The sequence below is a fragment of the Lontra canadensis genome, unplaced genomic scaffold (assembly GCF_010015895.1).
Source record: "Lontra canadensis isolate GAN:19392208 unplaced genomic scaffold, GSC_riverotter_1.0 scaffold32, whole genome shotgun sequence".
NCBI lineage: Eukaryota > Metazoa > Chordata > Mammalia > Carnivora > Mustelidae > Lontra > Lontra canadensis.
Genome location: NW_022631026.1, coordinates 2,130,417 through 2,145,550, shown reverse-complemented (window position 1 = coordinate 2,145,550; position 15,134 = coordinate 2,130,417). Strand labels below are relative to the sequence as shown.

General features: G+C 42.6%; 1 protein-coding gene across 1 annotated transcript in view; it reads right to left on the bottom strand.

The window, feature by feature from the left end:
• Positions 1-9,674: 9,674 nt before the first annotated feature.
• Positions 9,675-15,134, bottom strand: part of DCDC2C (doublecortin domain containing 2C) — a 96,448-nt gene continuing 90,988 nt past the window's right edge. The window contains 3 exon segments of the mRNA XM_032867020.1: positions 9,675-9,969; positions 10,156-10,493; positions 13,844-13,891. Of these exon segments, the coding sequence (XP_032722911.1) occupies positions 9,850-9,969; positions 10,156-10,493; positions 13,844-13,891 (506 nt within the window). The 3' untranslated portion in view covers positions 9,675-9,849.

Below are 15,134 nucleotides of genomic sequence, written 5' to 3'. Positions count from 1 at the left end.
CTGTCAAATAAATAAATGAAGTCTTTAAAAAAAAAAAAAAAAGATAGAACCCAGAGAGAATCACCACTGGGACGGCAGTTGTGAGAACAGTCATCACTAGGACAAAAAGAACAAATATCTGAGAAATGAGAACTCCAGCCCCTCAACAATGATCCTTTGGGATGATGTGTGCTCTTCCCACAACTTTACCAGCGGAAGCCAGTCACAATTTTCCCAGACTTGAGTAATTTAACTGAGTTAGCTACTTCCATGGTAGCAGAAATTATTTCTTTTGCTGTATCTTTCACTATAAAGAAGAAATAAGCTCCCACTGTACCTCTTCCTTCTGGTTTCCACTACAAAGTTGAGAAGGTTCCAGAGATATTTGCAAACTCTCCCCTTGTGCTTACATTCTCACTTTTTCTCATGTGCCCCATTAGGTTCTGACACTGCCAAATCAGGGTGATTTCTTTGGTTCCCTTCCTTCTGAAATAATATTTGTCTTTTGACATCCTTCCATAATTTAAGTCTTGAGGGAACTCTCACAGTGAAAGGTATAAAATTGGTAAACTTTTTTTTTAATTTTTTATTTCTTATTAACATATAATGTATTATTAGCCCCAGGGGTACAGGTCTGTGAATCATCAGGTTTACACACTTCACAGCACTCACCATAGAATACCCTCCCCAATGTCCATAACCCAACAACCCTCTCCCTACCCTCCTCCCCCTGGCAACCCTCAGTTTGTTTTGTGAGATTGAGAGTCTCTTATGGTTTGCCTCCCTCCTGATCCCATCTTGTTTCACTTTTTCCTTCCCTACCCCCTAAACCCCCCATGTTGCCTCTCAAATTCTTCATATCAGGAAGATCATATGATAATTGTCTTTCTCTGATTGACTTATTTTGCTCAGTATAATACCCTCTAGTTCCATCCATGTCATTGCAAATGGCAAGATTTCATTTCTTTTGATGACTGCATAGTATTCCATTGTATATATACCACATCTTCTTGATCCATTCATCTGTTGATGGGCATCTAGGCTCTTTCCATAGTTGGGCTATTGTGGACATTGCTGCTATAAATATTCAGGTGCACGTGCCCCTTTGGATCACTATATTTGTATCTTCAGGGTAAATACCCAGTAGTGTGATTGCTGGGTCATAGGGTAGCTCTATTTTCCACTTTTTGAGGAATTTTCATGCTGTTTTCCAGAGTGGCTGCACCAGCTTGCATTCCGACCAATAGTTTAGGAGGCTTCCCCTTTCTCCACATCCTCACCAGCATCTGTCATTTCCTGACTTGTTAATTTTAGTCATTCTGACTGGTGTGAGGTGGTATCTCACTGTGGTTTTGATTTGTATTTCCCTGATGCCGAGATGCTGAGCACTTTTTCACGTGTCTGATGGCCATCTGGATGTCTTCTTTGCAGAAATATCTGTTCATGTCCTCTGCCCATTTCTTGATTAGATTCTTTGTTCCCTGGGTGTTGAGTTTGATAAGTTCTTTATAGATTTTGGATACTAGTTCTTTATCTGATATGTCCTTTGCAAATATCTTCTCCCATCCTGTCAATTGTCTTTTGGTTTTGATGACTGTTTCCTTTGCTGTGCAAAAGATTTTGATCTTGATGAAGTCCCAATAGTTCATTTTTGCCCTTGCTTCCCTTGCCTTTGGCGATGTTCCTAGGAAGAAGTTGCTGTGGCTGAGGTCAAAAAGGTTGCTGCCTGTGTTCTCCTCAAGGATTTTGATGGATTTCTTTCTCACATTGAGGTCCTTCAACCATTTTGAGTCTATTTTCACGTGTGGTATAAGGAAGTGGCCCCGTTTCATTCTTCTGCATGTGGCTTGTCCAATTTTCCCATCACCATTTGTTGAAGAGACTGTCATTTTTCCATTGGACATTCTTTCCTGCTTTGTCGAAGATTGGTTGACCATAGAGTTGAGGGTCTGTTTCTGGGCTCTCTATTCTGTTCCCTTGATCTATGTATCTGTTTTTGTGCCAGTACCATACTGTCTTAATGATGACAGCTTTGTAATAGAGCTTGAAGTCTGGAATTGTGGTGCCACCAACACTGGCTTTCTTTTTCAATATTCCTTTGGCTATTTGAGGTCTTTTATGGTTCCATACAAATTTTAGGATTATTTGTTCCATTTCTTTGAAAAAAATGGATGGGATTTTGTTAGGGATTGCATTAAACGTGTAGACTGCTTTAGGTGGCATAGGCATTTTCACGATATTTGTTCTTCCAATCCATGAGCATGGGATATTTTTCCATTTCTTTGTGTCTTCCTCAATTTCTTTCATGAGTACTTTATAGTTTTTTGGGTACAGATTCTTTGCCTCTTTGGTTAGGTTTATTCGTAGGTATCTTATGGCTTGGGGTGCAATTGTAAATGGGATTGACTCCTTAATTTTTCTTCTGTCTTGTTGTTGGTGTATAAAAATGCAACTGATTTCTGTGCATTGATTTTATATCCAGATACTTTACTGAATTCTTGTACAAGTTCTAGCAGATTTGGAGTGGAGTCTTTTGGGTTTTCCAGATAAAGTATCATATCATCTGCAAAGAGTGAGAATTTGACTTCTTCTTTGCTGATTTGGATGCTTTTAATTCATTTGGTAAAATTTTATTTTGCCAAAGCATTTATTATTTGAACAAATTGTGTGCCTTCTTCTCTGTTGTAAAATTCCACCCGATCTATTTGCTCCCCAGTCCACCATGTAATCCACATGCTAGTATCCTGCCTGCCTGTCCCCTAGCAGCCCTTGTGTTCCTTCCCTTAGAGAACTAACTCTGTAAACTACCCATACAGTTTAGACCTGCTTCTCTGCCTAAATACTTCATTTATCTGGTAGAGCTCTGGCATCTTCATTCATGTGGTAGTGCTTGAAATACTCTCTCTTACCTTCTTCTTTTCACATCTAACTCTTCATAGTCCTGAGTCTTTAAGGGAAGCTGTCCAATCACACTTATTACTGAGTCCCTATGAGCATCTTTAATGGGTTTCCTGTCTTGAGGTTCATGACTCTAGGCTGCCTTTAGGGAAATAATTCTATTTCACTCCCTTAAACTTCATCCTCTCTCCCTGTGTTCTAGTTCTTTAGGCTCCAATAATTCTTCCTGATATAATAGCAACTACTACTCCTTTTCCTAGTTTTATCTTCTCTCCTCCCTAGTCTTGTCTTTTAAGAGCAGTTTTATAACTCTCTAGCCTGGCCTCCTGTATCAAAGTATTCCTTAAGGTCGAAAAACATCATGTCTCCCCTTGTAAGCCTCTCTAAGCTATTCTCTAAGATTACAAACTTTTTCCCCAAAAAAACATTTCACCTTCCAACTGAAGGAATTTACCATCCTCACTTTCTCTGCTTCTTTTCTAATCTCAAGCCCCAACCTTGAATTTGGCATGTATCACTGCCCCTTTCCTAGTAAGTGTATTTTATCCTTCTGCTCTCTCTTACAGTTTCTTGTATCCCCTCTTCACTCTCCATTGCTGACCCCAGTGCATATTTCATTAAAACATATTAAAGCAACCAGAGATTCCTGCCAGCAAACCTACAACTGTGACCTCATCTGTATCAGTATCCCATTCCCTCCTGTTACAACAGAAGTGATGACAAACGTCCAAATAGCCCTCCTTCCACATGTTGCCTCCTCTCCCTGTAGTTTCTTAAAATCAGCCCATCTTACTCTTCCAATGGAATCATTCCAATAATGGCCTCCAACATTTTGAGTATCAATCATATGAAAGAAAGGGAAAGGAAAGGAAAGAGGAGAGGAGGGGAGGGGAAGGGAGGGGAGGGGAGGGGACGGGAGGGGAGGGGAGGGGGGAAATGAGAAAATGTGTGGAGGAAAGGGGAGGAGAAGCCAAGGAACCAGAAGGACAGAGAAATTAAAACCTTCCCTCACCCTCCATCTCCTTGCTTTTCCTGACTCACTTCTCTGTTGCCGTTAACAGGTTTGCTTCTCCCAAAGTCTCATTTTTCCTTTTGTCACATCCTCTCTGTCCTTCTTAGGGAGGTGAAATCTCCTTTTTGAGACTCCACCTTCACTTTTATTAAACCTCCTCACTCCATCATGGGTACCTCCTAGAGTCATTTACATATTTTCTATTCTTTTTTCTCTCCGTGCCTCAGTCAGGCATTTTCTGTTTATCAGTTTATCAATTTATAATCCTGTTTTCTGCTGTACTTGACATGTTATCTCCATTCATTGCTACTTTCAGATATCATATGGGTCTGTTCTAAAATTTTCTTTCGACTCCTTTTTGTAGGTTCCATGTCTTTGGTAGATGTTTCTATTCTTTTCCTTCTACATTCCTGAACATACTGATTGTTATTATTGTAATGTTCTTCTCTGCTAACATCCACACTCCTGTGAGATCACTATATTATCTGCACTTTTCCTGGGTGCTTAGTCTCTCAATTTTCAGTGACAGAATCCTGTATCTTATCACACCTGATAATCTTTGATTGAATTCGGGATGCTGTGTATTTAAGACACTGTGATTTCTCCAGGGAGGATTCCCCCTTTCTGCTGAACTTTGGTGGGGATGATATTTTTTTTTTCAGATTTCATTTTATTTGAGAGAAAGCAAGAGAAATCACAGAGGGAGAGGGAGAAGCAGACTCCCCACAGAGCAAGGAGCCTGATGCAGGACTCAGTTCCAAGATGATGAGATCCTGACCTGAGCCGAAGGCAGATTAACTGACTGAACCACCCAGGTTCCTCTCCTGGGGATATTTTAACCCATTTAGGGAGTAAGCTATATTGGTACTGGACCACAGTGCTCCTAACCCTCAACCAGCCTTTCTCCTACCAGAATAGAAGTTCTGTGAGCAGAGGGCTTCTGTGGGTCTTGCTCATCATTTTTCTCTTATGAAAGATAAACCAAAATATTCCACAGGGCACTGTAGAGGATCAAACCAATTAGAACTTTGATTCTCATTATATTTTCAAAAAGTGGACATCCAGGAAAATGAACTATTCATTGTTCTAAACATATAATTACAAGAAAAAAGAGTCCACAGATGACATCCACCAACCTTGTGTAATTAATTAAGTGATCAAATTGATTCTTGAAAATGCAACTACTTACATGTAGATAGCCTGCTCGTTGGTAGGGGCTAACATGTAGCAATAGTTCATCAAATCATTATGAAAAAGTTTAATTTTTATCAACACAGGTTTAGATCTTATTTTTTCCATTTACTTAATAAATAAACCTAATCAAATGTATTTAGCAAATCTATCAAGCAGCTTAAAGGAGGAGGAACATATATATTCCAGATATAATCCATATATAATTGGTAATTCACAGCTTCACCTGGAGGAAATCTTCTTGATGGTGGCAGGGGCTCTGTGTGGTGATAAGATTTCCCATGTTTAAACTGTCCCTCCATGAACAGAAAGATCAATACAAGAGAAAAGGATTCAAAGGGGGAAATGTGCAAAATATTCCTGATGCCCAAACATCAGCCCAAAAAGGCAACTTGGGTGTTGACTCGCTCACTGCCAACCCAGTGTGGAGTCTCAAGCACTTTGAGGAGATGCGTCAGTGAAATGATGGGAGTGGGGACTTTTGGTTCCTTGCAGTTTGCAGAGACAATCATTAAACTGAAGAAAACAGCAAACAAGATGCTTGGGTAGAGAGGAATGCGGGGGATATGTGTGTTAATGTCTTTGAAGGCATTTCTGCAACTCAAAAGAAAGCTATTTCTCTGCAAGTTTTTGTTAGTCAGTGTATCTGAGGCAGACAAGAAATACAGACAACAGATTTCCAATCTGCTCTGCTTTCTGACTTAAATAAAAAACAAACAAAACAAGATTTACTTCTCTTAACAATCTCTTTCCCACAAACACAGAAACACACAGTATTGCCTAATTAACAGAGAAACAAATGAGTTTTACCACATTTTAAATTTGCAAAAACATTACTGAAAACCTTCATATGTTTCCAAGAGCATGAGACCTTCAGCCATTTGGGTGCGCTCCAGGGAGAGACTCCAAGCTGTGCCCCGGCTACTGCGTGTTACTGGTAGGAGGTTCTGGAGATCAACACAGCAACCCTGACGAGTCCAACCAATAAGATCACTCCACAAGGAAACACAAGTTCATGTTCAACTTTTTATACAAGACTAGTTTGATTTAGGGGCACCTGGGTGGCTCAGTGGGTTAAGCATCTGACTTCTGATTTCAATCAGGTCATGATCTCAGGATTGTGTGATCCAGCCATGTGCTGGGCTCTGTGTTGGGCACAGAGCCTGCTTAAGATTCTCTCTCTCCCTCTGCCCCTCTCCACTTTCTCTAAAATATATATATATAAATATATATATATATATATATATATATATAGAGAGAGAGAGAGAGAGAGAATGCAACAATACCTTGCCATACCCATTCCAAGAAAAATAAATGAGAGGAATATGAGCACAGGTCATTCCAAATTCATCTGGTTTTTTTAAACGATCTTTCTAAGGCTTAATTATAAGTTAATTACAAAGAACTACATTTCGTTCTCTTAAATGTTTACTAAAAAGAAATACCACCAAGAAAAGGAATTAGAACACTATGGAATCCACTGGAAAACCCTCATCTTTAGCTTTTGAGAAGACACAGTGCATGGGCTTATTTCAAACCAGATGCAATTTTCTCACTGTTAACATGTCAATATGTGAGAGGGAAGCACCATGATTGGAGGAAAACTGACGTCAAGTGATATAAAGGAAATTTTTTTAGTTCATTGGTGTCCACTCCCAGGCCATCTACAAGACATAAAAAAGCAGGTTAAAAGAGAACTTTCCAAAACTTATCTGACCACATTTTATTCCCAGATCCCAAGAGCTGGTATTCCTGTTAATTCTGGGTGTTTTTGTAGACAGCAACCTGTGGCATGTTGAGAATCTATAGATTTCATGAAAGCTAATCACAGAGCATCGAAACAGCAATTTGCTCCCAGGCAGGTACTGATACAGAAACAACCTTGAGAACTTATTTTGAAATTATTCCATCTTATATTTCATTAGTTCAGTAGTTGATCTAAAGAACCCCTTCCCTGAGATGCAAATCAAAACCACAATGAGGCATCACCTCACACCTGTCAGGATGGCTAAAATAAAAAACACAGGAAACAAATTTTGGTGAGAATGTGGAGAAAAAGGAACCCTCTTACACTGTTGGTGGAAAGCAAACTGGTGCTGCCACTCCAGGGAACAGTATGGAGATTCCTCAAAAAGTTGAAAATAGAGCTACCTCATTTACTTGAAGAATACAAAACCACTAATTCAAAGGGATATGTGCATCCCTCTATTCATAGCAGCATTTTCTATATTAGCCAAGATATGGAAGCAGTCTCAGTGTCCATTGACAGGTGATGGATAAAGACGATGTGGTATATATATAATGAAATATTACTCAGCCATAAAAAAGAATGAAATCTTGTCATTTGCAACCACACAAATGGAATTAAAAGGTATTATGCTAAGTGAAATAAGCCAGAGAAAGTCAAATACTGTACGATTTTGATCATATGTGGAATTTAAGAAACAAAACAAATGAACAAAGGGGGAAGAAAGAGATAAGCCAAAAAACAGACACTTCACTGTAGAGAACAAGTTACCAGAGGAGAGGTGGGTAGGAGGATGGGGAAAAGAGGTGATGGGGATTGAGATGATGAGCCCTGAGTATGGAAGTGTTGAATCACCATACTGTACACCAGAAACTAATGTAACACTGTATGCTAACTTGGATGGAAATAAGATTAAAAACAAAATAAACTGGGGCGCCTGGGTGGCTCAGTGGGTTAAGCCGCTGCCTTCAGCTCAGGTCATGATCTCGGAGTCCTGGGATCGAGCCCCGCATCGGTCTCTCTGCTCAGCGGAGAGCCTGCTTCCTCCTCTCTCTCTGCCTGCCTCTCTGCCTGCTTGTGATCTCTCTGTCAAATAAATAAATAAATAAAATCTTTAAAAAAAAAAAAAACAAAATAAATAAAATACAGAATAAAATAAAATTAAAATGAAATGAAATAAAGATGAACCTTTGTCCATCTTCTCCCCTTCCAACCTCAAGTCCCACCTTCAAATGTGCCATGACATTATTTGGGCCTGCATTTTTTATTTGGTTTTCATACTTAATAACTCTCTGAAGGAAATTAAGCAGTCCATCCCCTTGACACCCAGACCCCCTTAATCTACCCCCCAAGTATAAACCTCATCCAGATGTGATATTTTACAGGAAACAGTATTCATGTATCTGTCAAAATTAAATGGGTCTGTATTACACCAGGGTGGTACCAGGAATTTCGGAGAGCTTATTTAATTTGATTCATACAATAATTCTGTACTAAGACAGGTTGAGTATTACAGTAATTTAGAACTAAATTTTTTAAGGAAGAAAGAAAAGAAACACATGAGTTCAAGTCCTGTCCCTGCCACCTAAAGCTACAGTCACACGTGACTCTGGACCAGCCTCTAAACCCCTGTGATGACCGTGGAACAATGCCAGCTGCATAGTCTGCCATCTCGGGATTTGCTCACAGAAATAACATTCTCATTTTATGGAAAACAGGTGATGCTCAGAAAGGACAAGTAGATGTTCAGGACCGTACAGTCAACAAAGGTGGCACGTGAAGTGGGCCTGCTCTTCTCATCCCCAATCTATCCTCTTCACACGATGACACACACCAGAACACTGGGACAGAAGCCTCTGGCTAACAGGAGCAGGAAATGCCATCCTAAAGTTATTTTTCAAGCACCAAAATATGTACTAAGCATGGAGCTAGATCAGAATCAATGGGCTCTCCACCAGACACTTACTAGTTAACCAAAAAAGCTAAGGTGGTTTCCGTGTGGTTATCGTTTCCTACTTATGGGTCATAAATGCTCTAGGCATGTCCAACAAGAAATCAAGGAGCCACCATTATGGTGGAATGACAGCTTTCCTTTCTCCATCCACAAGCCAAAACTGTAAAACTCATTAACAACAGTGAAGACCTTGACAATCCTAAAATCCTTGTTCTGGCAGGAAAGAAGCTCAGTTAACCATAAGGGTCAAATCCACAAATAATCGTAGCAGAGAATCTGCTTGTCTTCTCTCGTTTAATAACAAAAAAAAAAACAAAAACAACCAAAATGAAATAAACTTACATAGTTTAGTGCCTTTCTTGTGTCCAGGACTGTCCTAAGCACTTTATAATAAACATTATTGCTTTAAATTATCCCAACAATCTATGAATTAGGTATGATTATTAACCCCAATTTATGGATGAGTAACTGAGGCACAGACCTAGTTCACACACCTAATGGAGAAGCTAAACTTGTATCATCTGACTTGAGAGTCCATTCTCTCAATCACCAAAATGTACCTTTCCGTGGGTTCTACCATCAATTTCTAACATATAAGACATATGTGTGTCTGTGTGTGTGATGTATATGTGCTTGGATGTATATTATAACATGTATAATTATAAGATACCTTAATTCACTTTTAAATAGGAAAAAGTAAACATAGGTCAAGATGTAAGTATATGCCAATTTCAGGGCAGAGGAGTCACTCTGGAATACCACATATGGACTGATATTCCAAGAAATGAAGGTCTGAGCCAGGTGGCAAAATACATTATGTCTCACTAGTCACTTCCCTCCCCGTCCAGCTTCACATTCAGGGAACAGAGGAAGGAATTCCAGATGAATTTAGTCTTGGTCATTCGTTTTTAATTTTGGCCACCAAAATATGAAATGTACAATTTTAATATTGTACTAGCATACCTCTTCTGTATAATGTGAAAAAATGCCTAATTTTATTTTCATTTGCCTTACGATCCTTTGTAGCTTCTGATTGTTGTTCCTTACAACGTGGCTGATATTTTGTTTTCATGGTATTTGTTGTTTAGTGTTTTTTCCCTGAGTCATCTCTTTTTGTCCCGGTGATGGTTGCTCAAATGATTCCTTTTTGTCAGGTATCTCTTCTTGAGATGGTTGTCCCAAGGATGGCTGTTCAAATGATTCCTTTTTGTCAGGTAACTCTTCTTGAGATGGTTGTCCCAAGGACGGCCGTTCAAATGATTCCTTTTTGTCAGATAACGCTTCTTGAGATGTTTGTCCCAAGGATGGCCATTCAAATGATTCTTGCTTGTCAGGTATCTGTTTTGGGAACGGTTGTCCCAAGGACGGCCGTGCAAATGATTCCTTTTTGTCAGGTAACTCTTCTTGAGATGGTTGTCCCAAGGATGGCCATTCAAATGATTCCTTTTTGTCAGGTAACTCTTCTTGAGATGGTTGTCCCAAGGACGGCCATTTTAATGATTCTTGCTTGTCAGGTGTCTGTTCTTGGGATGCTTGTCTCCAATATGGCTCTTTGAGCAATTCTTGTTCCTCAGGTGGTGGTTCTGATTGTGTCAATGATGACTCTCGTGGTTGTTGTCCCATTGTTGGTTCTCTTTGGTCTTCTATTTCTAGTGGGTTTTCTAGTAGTACAGGTGTGTTTCTTTCCTCTAGAATGTCATATGGTTCTTTTTCTTGTTTTCAGTAAACAAAATAAGACAAAATCACCAATCAACATAGTAGCCATCTAAACCAAGTGGAATAAATCATAAAATGACAAACATTGCTACTATATCATTGATTTCATATTGATAGTGATCATATTTTAGTAAAAATAATACACAGGATATTACAATTAAAATATGCTTTACATACATCATCACCTTTACTCTCACTTGGAAATAAGATCTTAACTAACCATAAAATAGGTTACAAAGAAACTTAAGAGAAGCAAGTATAAATGATGTGTTACCAAATATTAAATATATATTTGTTGGTTGTTTAAAAATTGAAAAATCATAGGGAAGACTCTTCCTTTTTCTCAGGTCACTAAGGTAAAAAAGACACTTTTAGTAATATCAAAAAGGAAGAATCAGAGTGCAGAAGACTCCAGAGCCACTGTCTTTCTCTGGAAAAGGCAATAACACATGAAAACAACCTTTAGAAGCAGAAAATGAGGTACTTATTAACCTACCCCTTGCCAAACCACATTTGTCAATGATGATACCATCTATCCCTATAGTGATACAGGCCATTGGGCATAGGGAATCAAAGGCTGCTCCTGGAAACTGGAGAAAGAGCTATTTGAGATCACCCATGGAAGAACATCTTCAGTGAGAGACCTCACAGAACCTCAGAGAAGCCGATGTGCTTACCTGTTGCCCTTCCTCAAACCTGTTCTTTCTCACCTTTGCAGAACCAAGACCTAGACCCCAATCCAGAGCCCCACTCCAACTTCATCCGTGCTCCCCATATCCAACCTGTTGCCAATCTTATCAATCTGGTCAACTCCTGCAAAGCCCATTCTCTTTCTAGTAGTAGCCCACACCCATACCAGGCCTCTGTCACCTCAGGGAACCCTGTCCCTTCCCTGCAGCTCATCCCACTCCAGGCCTCTGTCATTCAGAGAAAGCTGTCTCTTCTCAAGAGCCCACATCAGGTCCGGGCCTCCTCACCTCACAGAATGTTGTGAGTGTAGGTAAGGCTCTCACCTTTCCTTCCCTCCTGTTCTCCAAATCATTACCTTCAACACTAATTTGATCATATCACACCCCTGCTCTGACACAGTAACAAGATAAGGCCCAAACCCTCAAAATGACACACAAGGTTGCAAAAAGAACCATGTCCCCCTCTCCCTCCCCGTGGGCAGAGCCACCTAGGCCCTTCCTGCCAGCCCACCTCCACATGGGGACACTCCTGTTCTGACCCGGTCCCACCTCTCTGGCTGAGGAGGCCAACATCTGGGGCAGCCTCCTCCTGCCGCTCACTGGCAGGCCCTGTGGGGAAGATGGCAAAGTGTCCCAGCTGGAAGGAGAGACACCCAGTGTAACCTCTGCCCCAGAGCAGGCCTTGAACCACAGGAGACTCACTCCTGCCCACAGTCCTGACATGTGGACCCTGAACCACTGAGAAGGACTCGCTCCTGCACACAGTCCTGACACGCAGGCCTGAACCACGGAGAAGGACTCGCTCCTGCTCACAGTCCCTGAGTCAGGGGCTGAGTGGACGCGGCCTCCCCAGCCATCAGACCACCTTACATGGAGTCGCCGGACATTTCTGCCTCCCTCTCTCACAGGCCTGACAGGCCCGCTGCGTTTGGGTGGCAGGAAACCACCGCCCTACTGCGTGCTGTGCACGTGGGCAGGTGCGAGGCCCTTCTCCACACGACCTCTGAGGCGGCGCCCACGGACCGTCACCTCCCCACCCCCCGAGCGATCCTCCCCTTTCCTGCATCATCCAGCCTCTCCCCGGGCCCGGGCCAGCTGCGGGACCCCCTATGCCTGCCACCCGCGTGTGCACCTGCGCCCCCGCCCGCCATAAGTGGACTACGGTGGGACAGAAAGATTGAGCCCCCTCATGCACGCAGACGCCTGGGGCTCAGCCAAGCACCTGCGCAGACCGGGGTCCACACTGCACGGACCGGCAGGGGCACACTGCTTCCCTCCACATTCACACGAGTCCCGGCTCCCTCCTCTAAGAACAAAATTGCAGGAGTCACCTTCACTTTCCAGGTTCCGGTTCACTTTTTTTCCAGTTATTTCTTTCTTGAAACAGGGTAAAATACGAATCTTAAAAACGTAGGATGATGGTGGTAAGTGAATGAAAGCAGACAGTGAGCTATAAAAATGGATCATGATCAACTCGTGATCACACTGGAGTTTAAACAGCAAAGGGGGAACTAGGAACTGCCATGAGGTAATCTGACCGTAAGCCAACAACAGGCAGAGGCAGTGAGAGCCAGCACAGCCGCTCTTGGTAAACCTGGGAGGCGTTCGGCGCGGGGGACCCACTCAGCAGCCTGGGCCTCTCGCACGCTCCCTCCCCCAGGTGGGTGTGATCCCTGCTCGCTGTCCACCTGCCCCTACGCACAGGCAGGGCTGCCTCACTCAGCCTTGTGTCTCCAGCACCCAGCTCAACGCACCACACGGAAGGTACTCAAAAAATGTCCAATAAATGGCAGAATAAGGCAATAAAGAATGAAAGAACCAGCCGTCCCCCAGCCCTACACACAGAGCATTCCTAAACACATTCCTAAAAAACACATTCTTACAATTAGAATGTGTGAGATTAAAAATAGAATTAAGATATTAAAGCACGTTTATGTGAGTAATAGATTACCATAAAATGTAATATAAGCTTATGTTAAATATTAATAGAAAATAAAATGTGTTCTATTATTATGCAATAAAACATATTTCCAAACTCCCTGAGCTCTCCTTGTCCTTTGAATGCAGTCACCAATGAGATGATGCTGGTGTCATACATACGTGCTATGTTTCCTATCAGAGCTGAGCCCACGACCCAGCAGACCTCTACATGGGGCTAAAAGGGTATCACCTCGACGCCCTCCTCTGTCTCAAGTCTCCTGTCTGGAATCTGTACTGCTTGTCACAGGTTTCAGGAGCCTTTTCCTCTTCTCTGCCCCCCCTTTTTTTTCTACAGAATATTAGAAGAGTATGCAGTGAAATATTACAGTAATGGCATAATGCCTGGACTGAACTGTGGGCTGCAGACAGCACCACCGTATGGTGGGTCTAACCCTGCACTTGTCACGCACTGAAAAACCCGGCCCTACCACGTACAGTTTAGAGGGGACCCTGCTTAGTGAGGAGTAAGTCAACTGTTCAAGGCCACGTAATACAAGTGGGAGGCGGCCAGTAGCCGGAAGGGCCGGTGGGTGCCCAGGCTCAGGTGATGCGCAAAGTAACCCACTTGGGACATCTTCAATGGGGAAACTTGCAAATGGACAAAGTGAGCCCAGAACAGCCACCTGCACGTGTCACACGTGCCCCCACAAATGATCATCGATAATTCACTCTCTTACCAGGAAAAGGAACCACTTTTGTATTCTCGCTGAGGTTCTTGAGAGATGCTAGAAAAGAGAGAGAAATCCAGATATTAGTAAACTAACCAAAGGGCTCACACACCGTGAGATTTAGCTGGACCATATACGCCTAAAGAGATGGCTGGAGCATAACCACGGGACGTAGCTTGAGAGAGCGTAGAGCAATTTCAGCAAAAGGATAACCATGCGTCGTGACACAGAACGTCGTGCCAGCATCATGCAAACTGTAGTTTCTGCGTCACAGGGCAACTGGCAGAACTGTGACCTTATTTTTCTTCCTCTAAAGAAAAGCACATTTTTCCTAAACTGCTTCCTCGTGCTGCTTCAGCGAGGAAAGTCAGAGGGGCACGTGGTGGCATTTCCTTTGCTCTGCACAAGATTTACTAGGTACCAGAGTCTCTCTGGTTACACCAGTAAACCGTAAAATGCAGGTGTCGGGTGTACCCTGCAGCAACCAAAAAATGCACACCAGCTCAACCTGCACAGCAGCTGCCTTTCAAATACCCCAAGAGTAAACAGCAATAAAAATAGAGCATTCGGTCTCAAATGAAAAACACTGAAAGAAATGCAGGACTTAATGTCAATGCTTGCAAGATAGAACCCGCTAATACACCTGGTACCACATGAATAGATGCCCGAAGCCTGTGCGGGTCTGCCCCGCGTAACAGCTTCTCGGGCAATTGGGCTTTGCCTTCAGGTATCTGAGGTTTACGGAGTCGCTGCCAGCTCAGGACCATGGCATGAAAATATCGCTCCTGTCATGGATACATGCTTCTGAGCGTGTTGCTGTGTCCAAGTCTCCATGGCATGATTAGCACAGGAATAAGTCTGCTAAGAAGCCTGTCGGTGAACTTGAATCCAGGAGCCAAACAGCTAGCCTGAAGCTCTTCTGAAGGCCTGACATTTTGGCAAGAAATGACGGACAAGACGGACAAGGGCAGCTGGGGGAGCTGACGACCCCTGGAGGAGGAAATTCGAGACGCGCTTACAAGATTCCATCGAAAAGATTAAACTGCCACCAGCAGCAGCTGCGGCATCTGAAAACTGGGGCAGAGGAGAAGGAACGGGAACCCACGTTTCAAGAGCAGGACGTCGTGGGAGGCCAGAGGCCGCCCGGAACCAGGCTCGCCGCAGCAGCTGGAGGAGCTCAGGAAAACCTGCCTCTGTCCACGGGGAATCCCATCACTTGTCCGCTTCAAAGTATTCGTGATTTGAACATTTGTGAGAATGGTAGTCAGCACTTGCCCGGAAACCTCATTTTCGTTGTCAC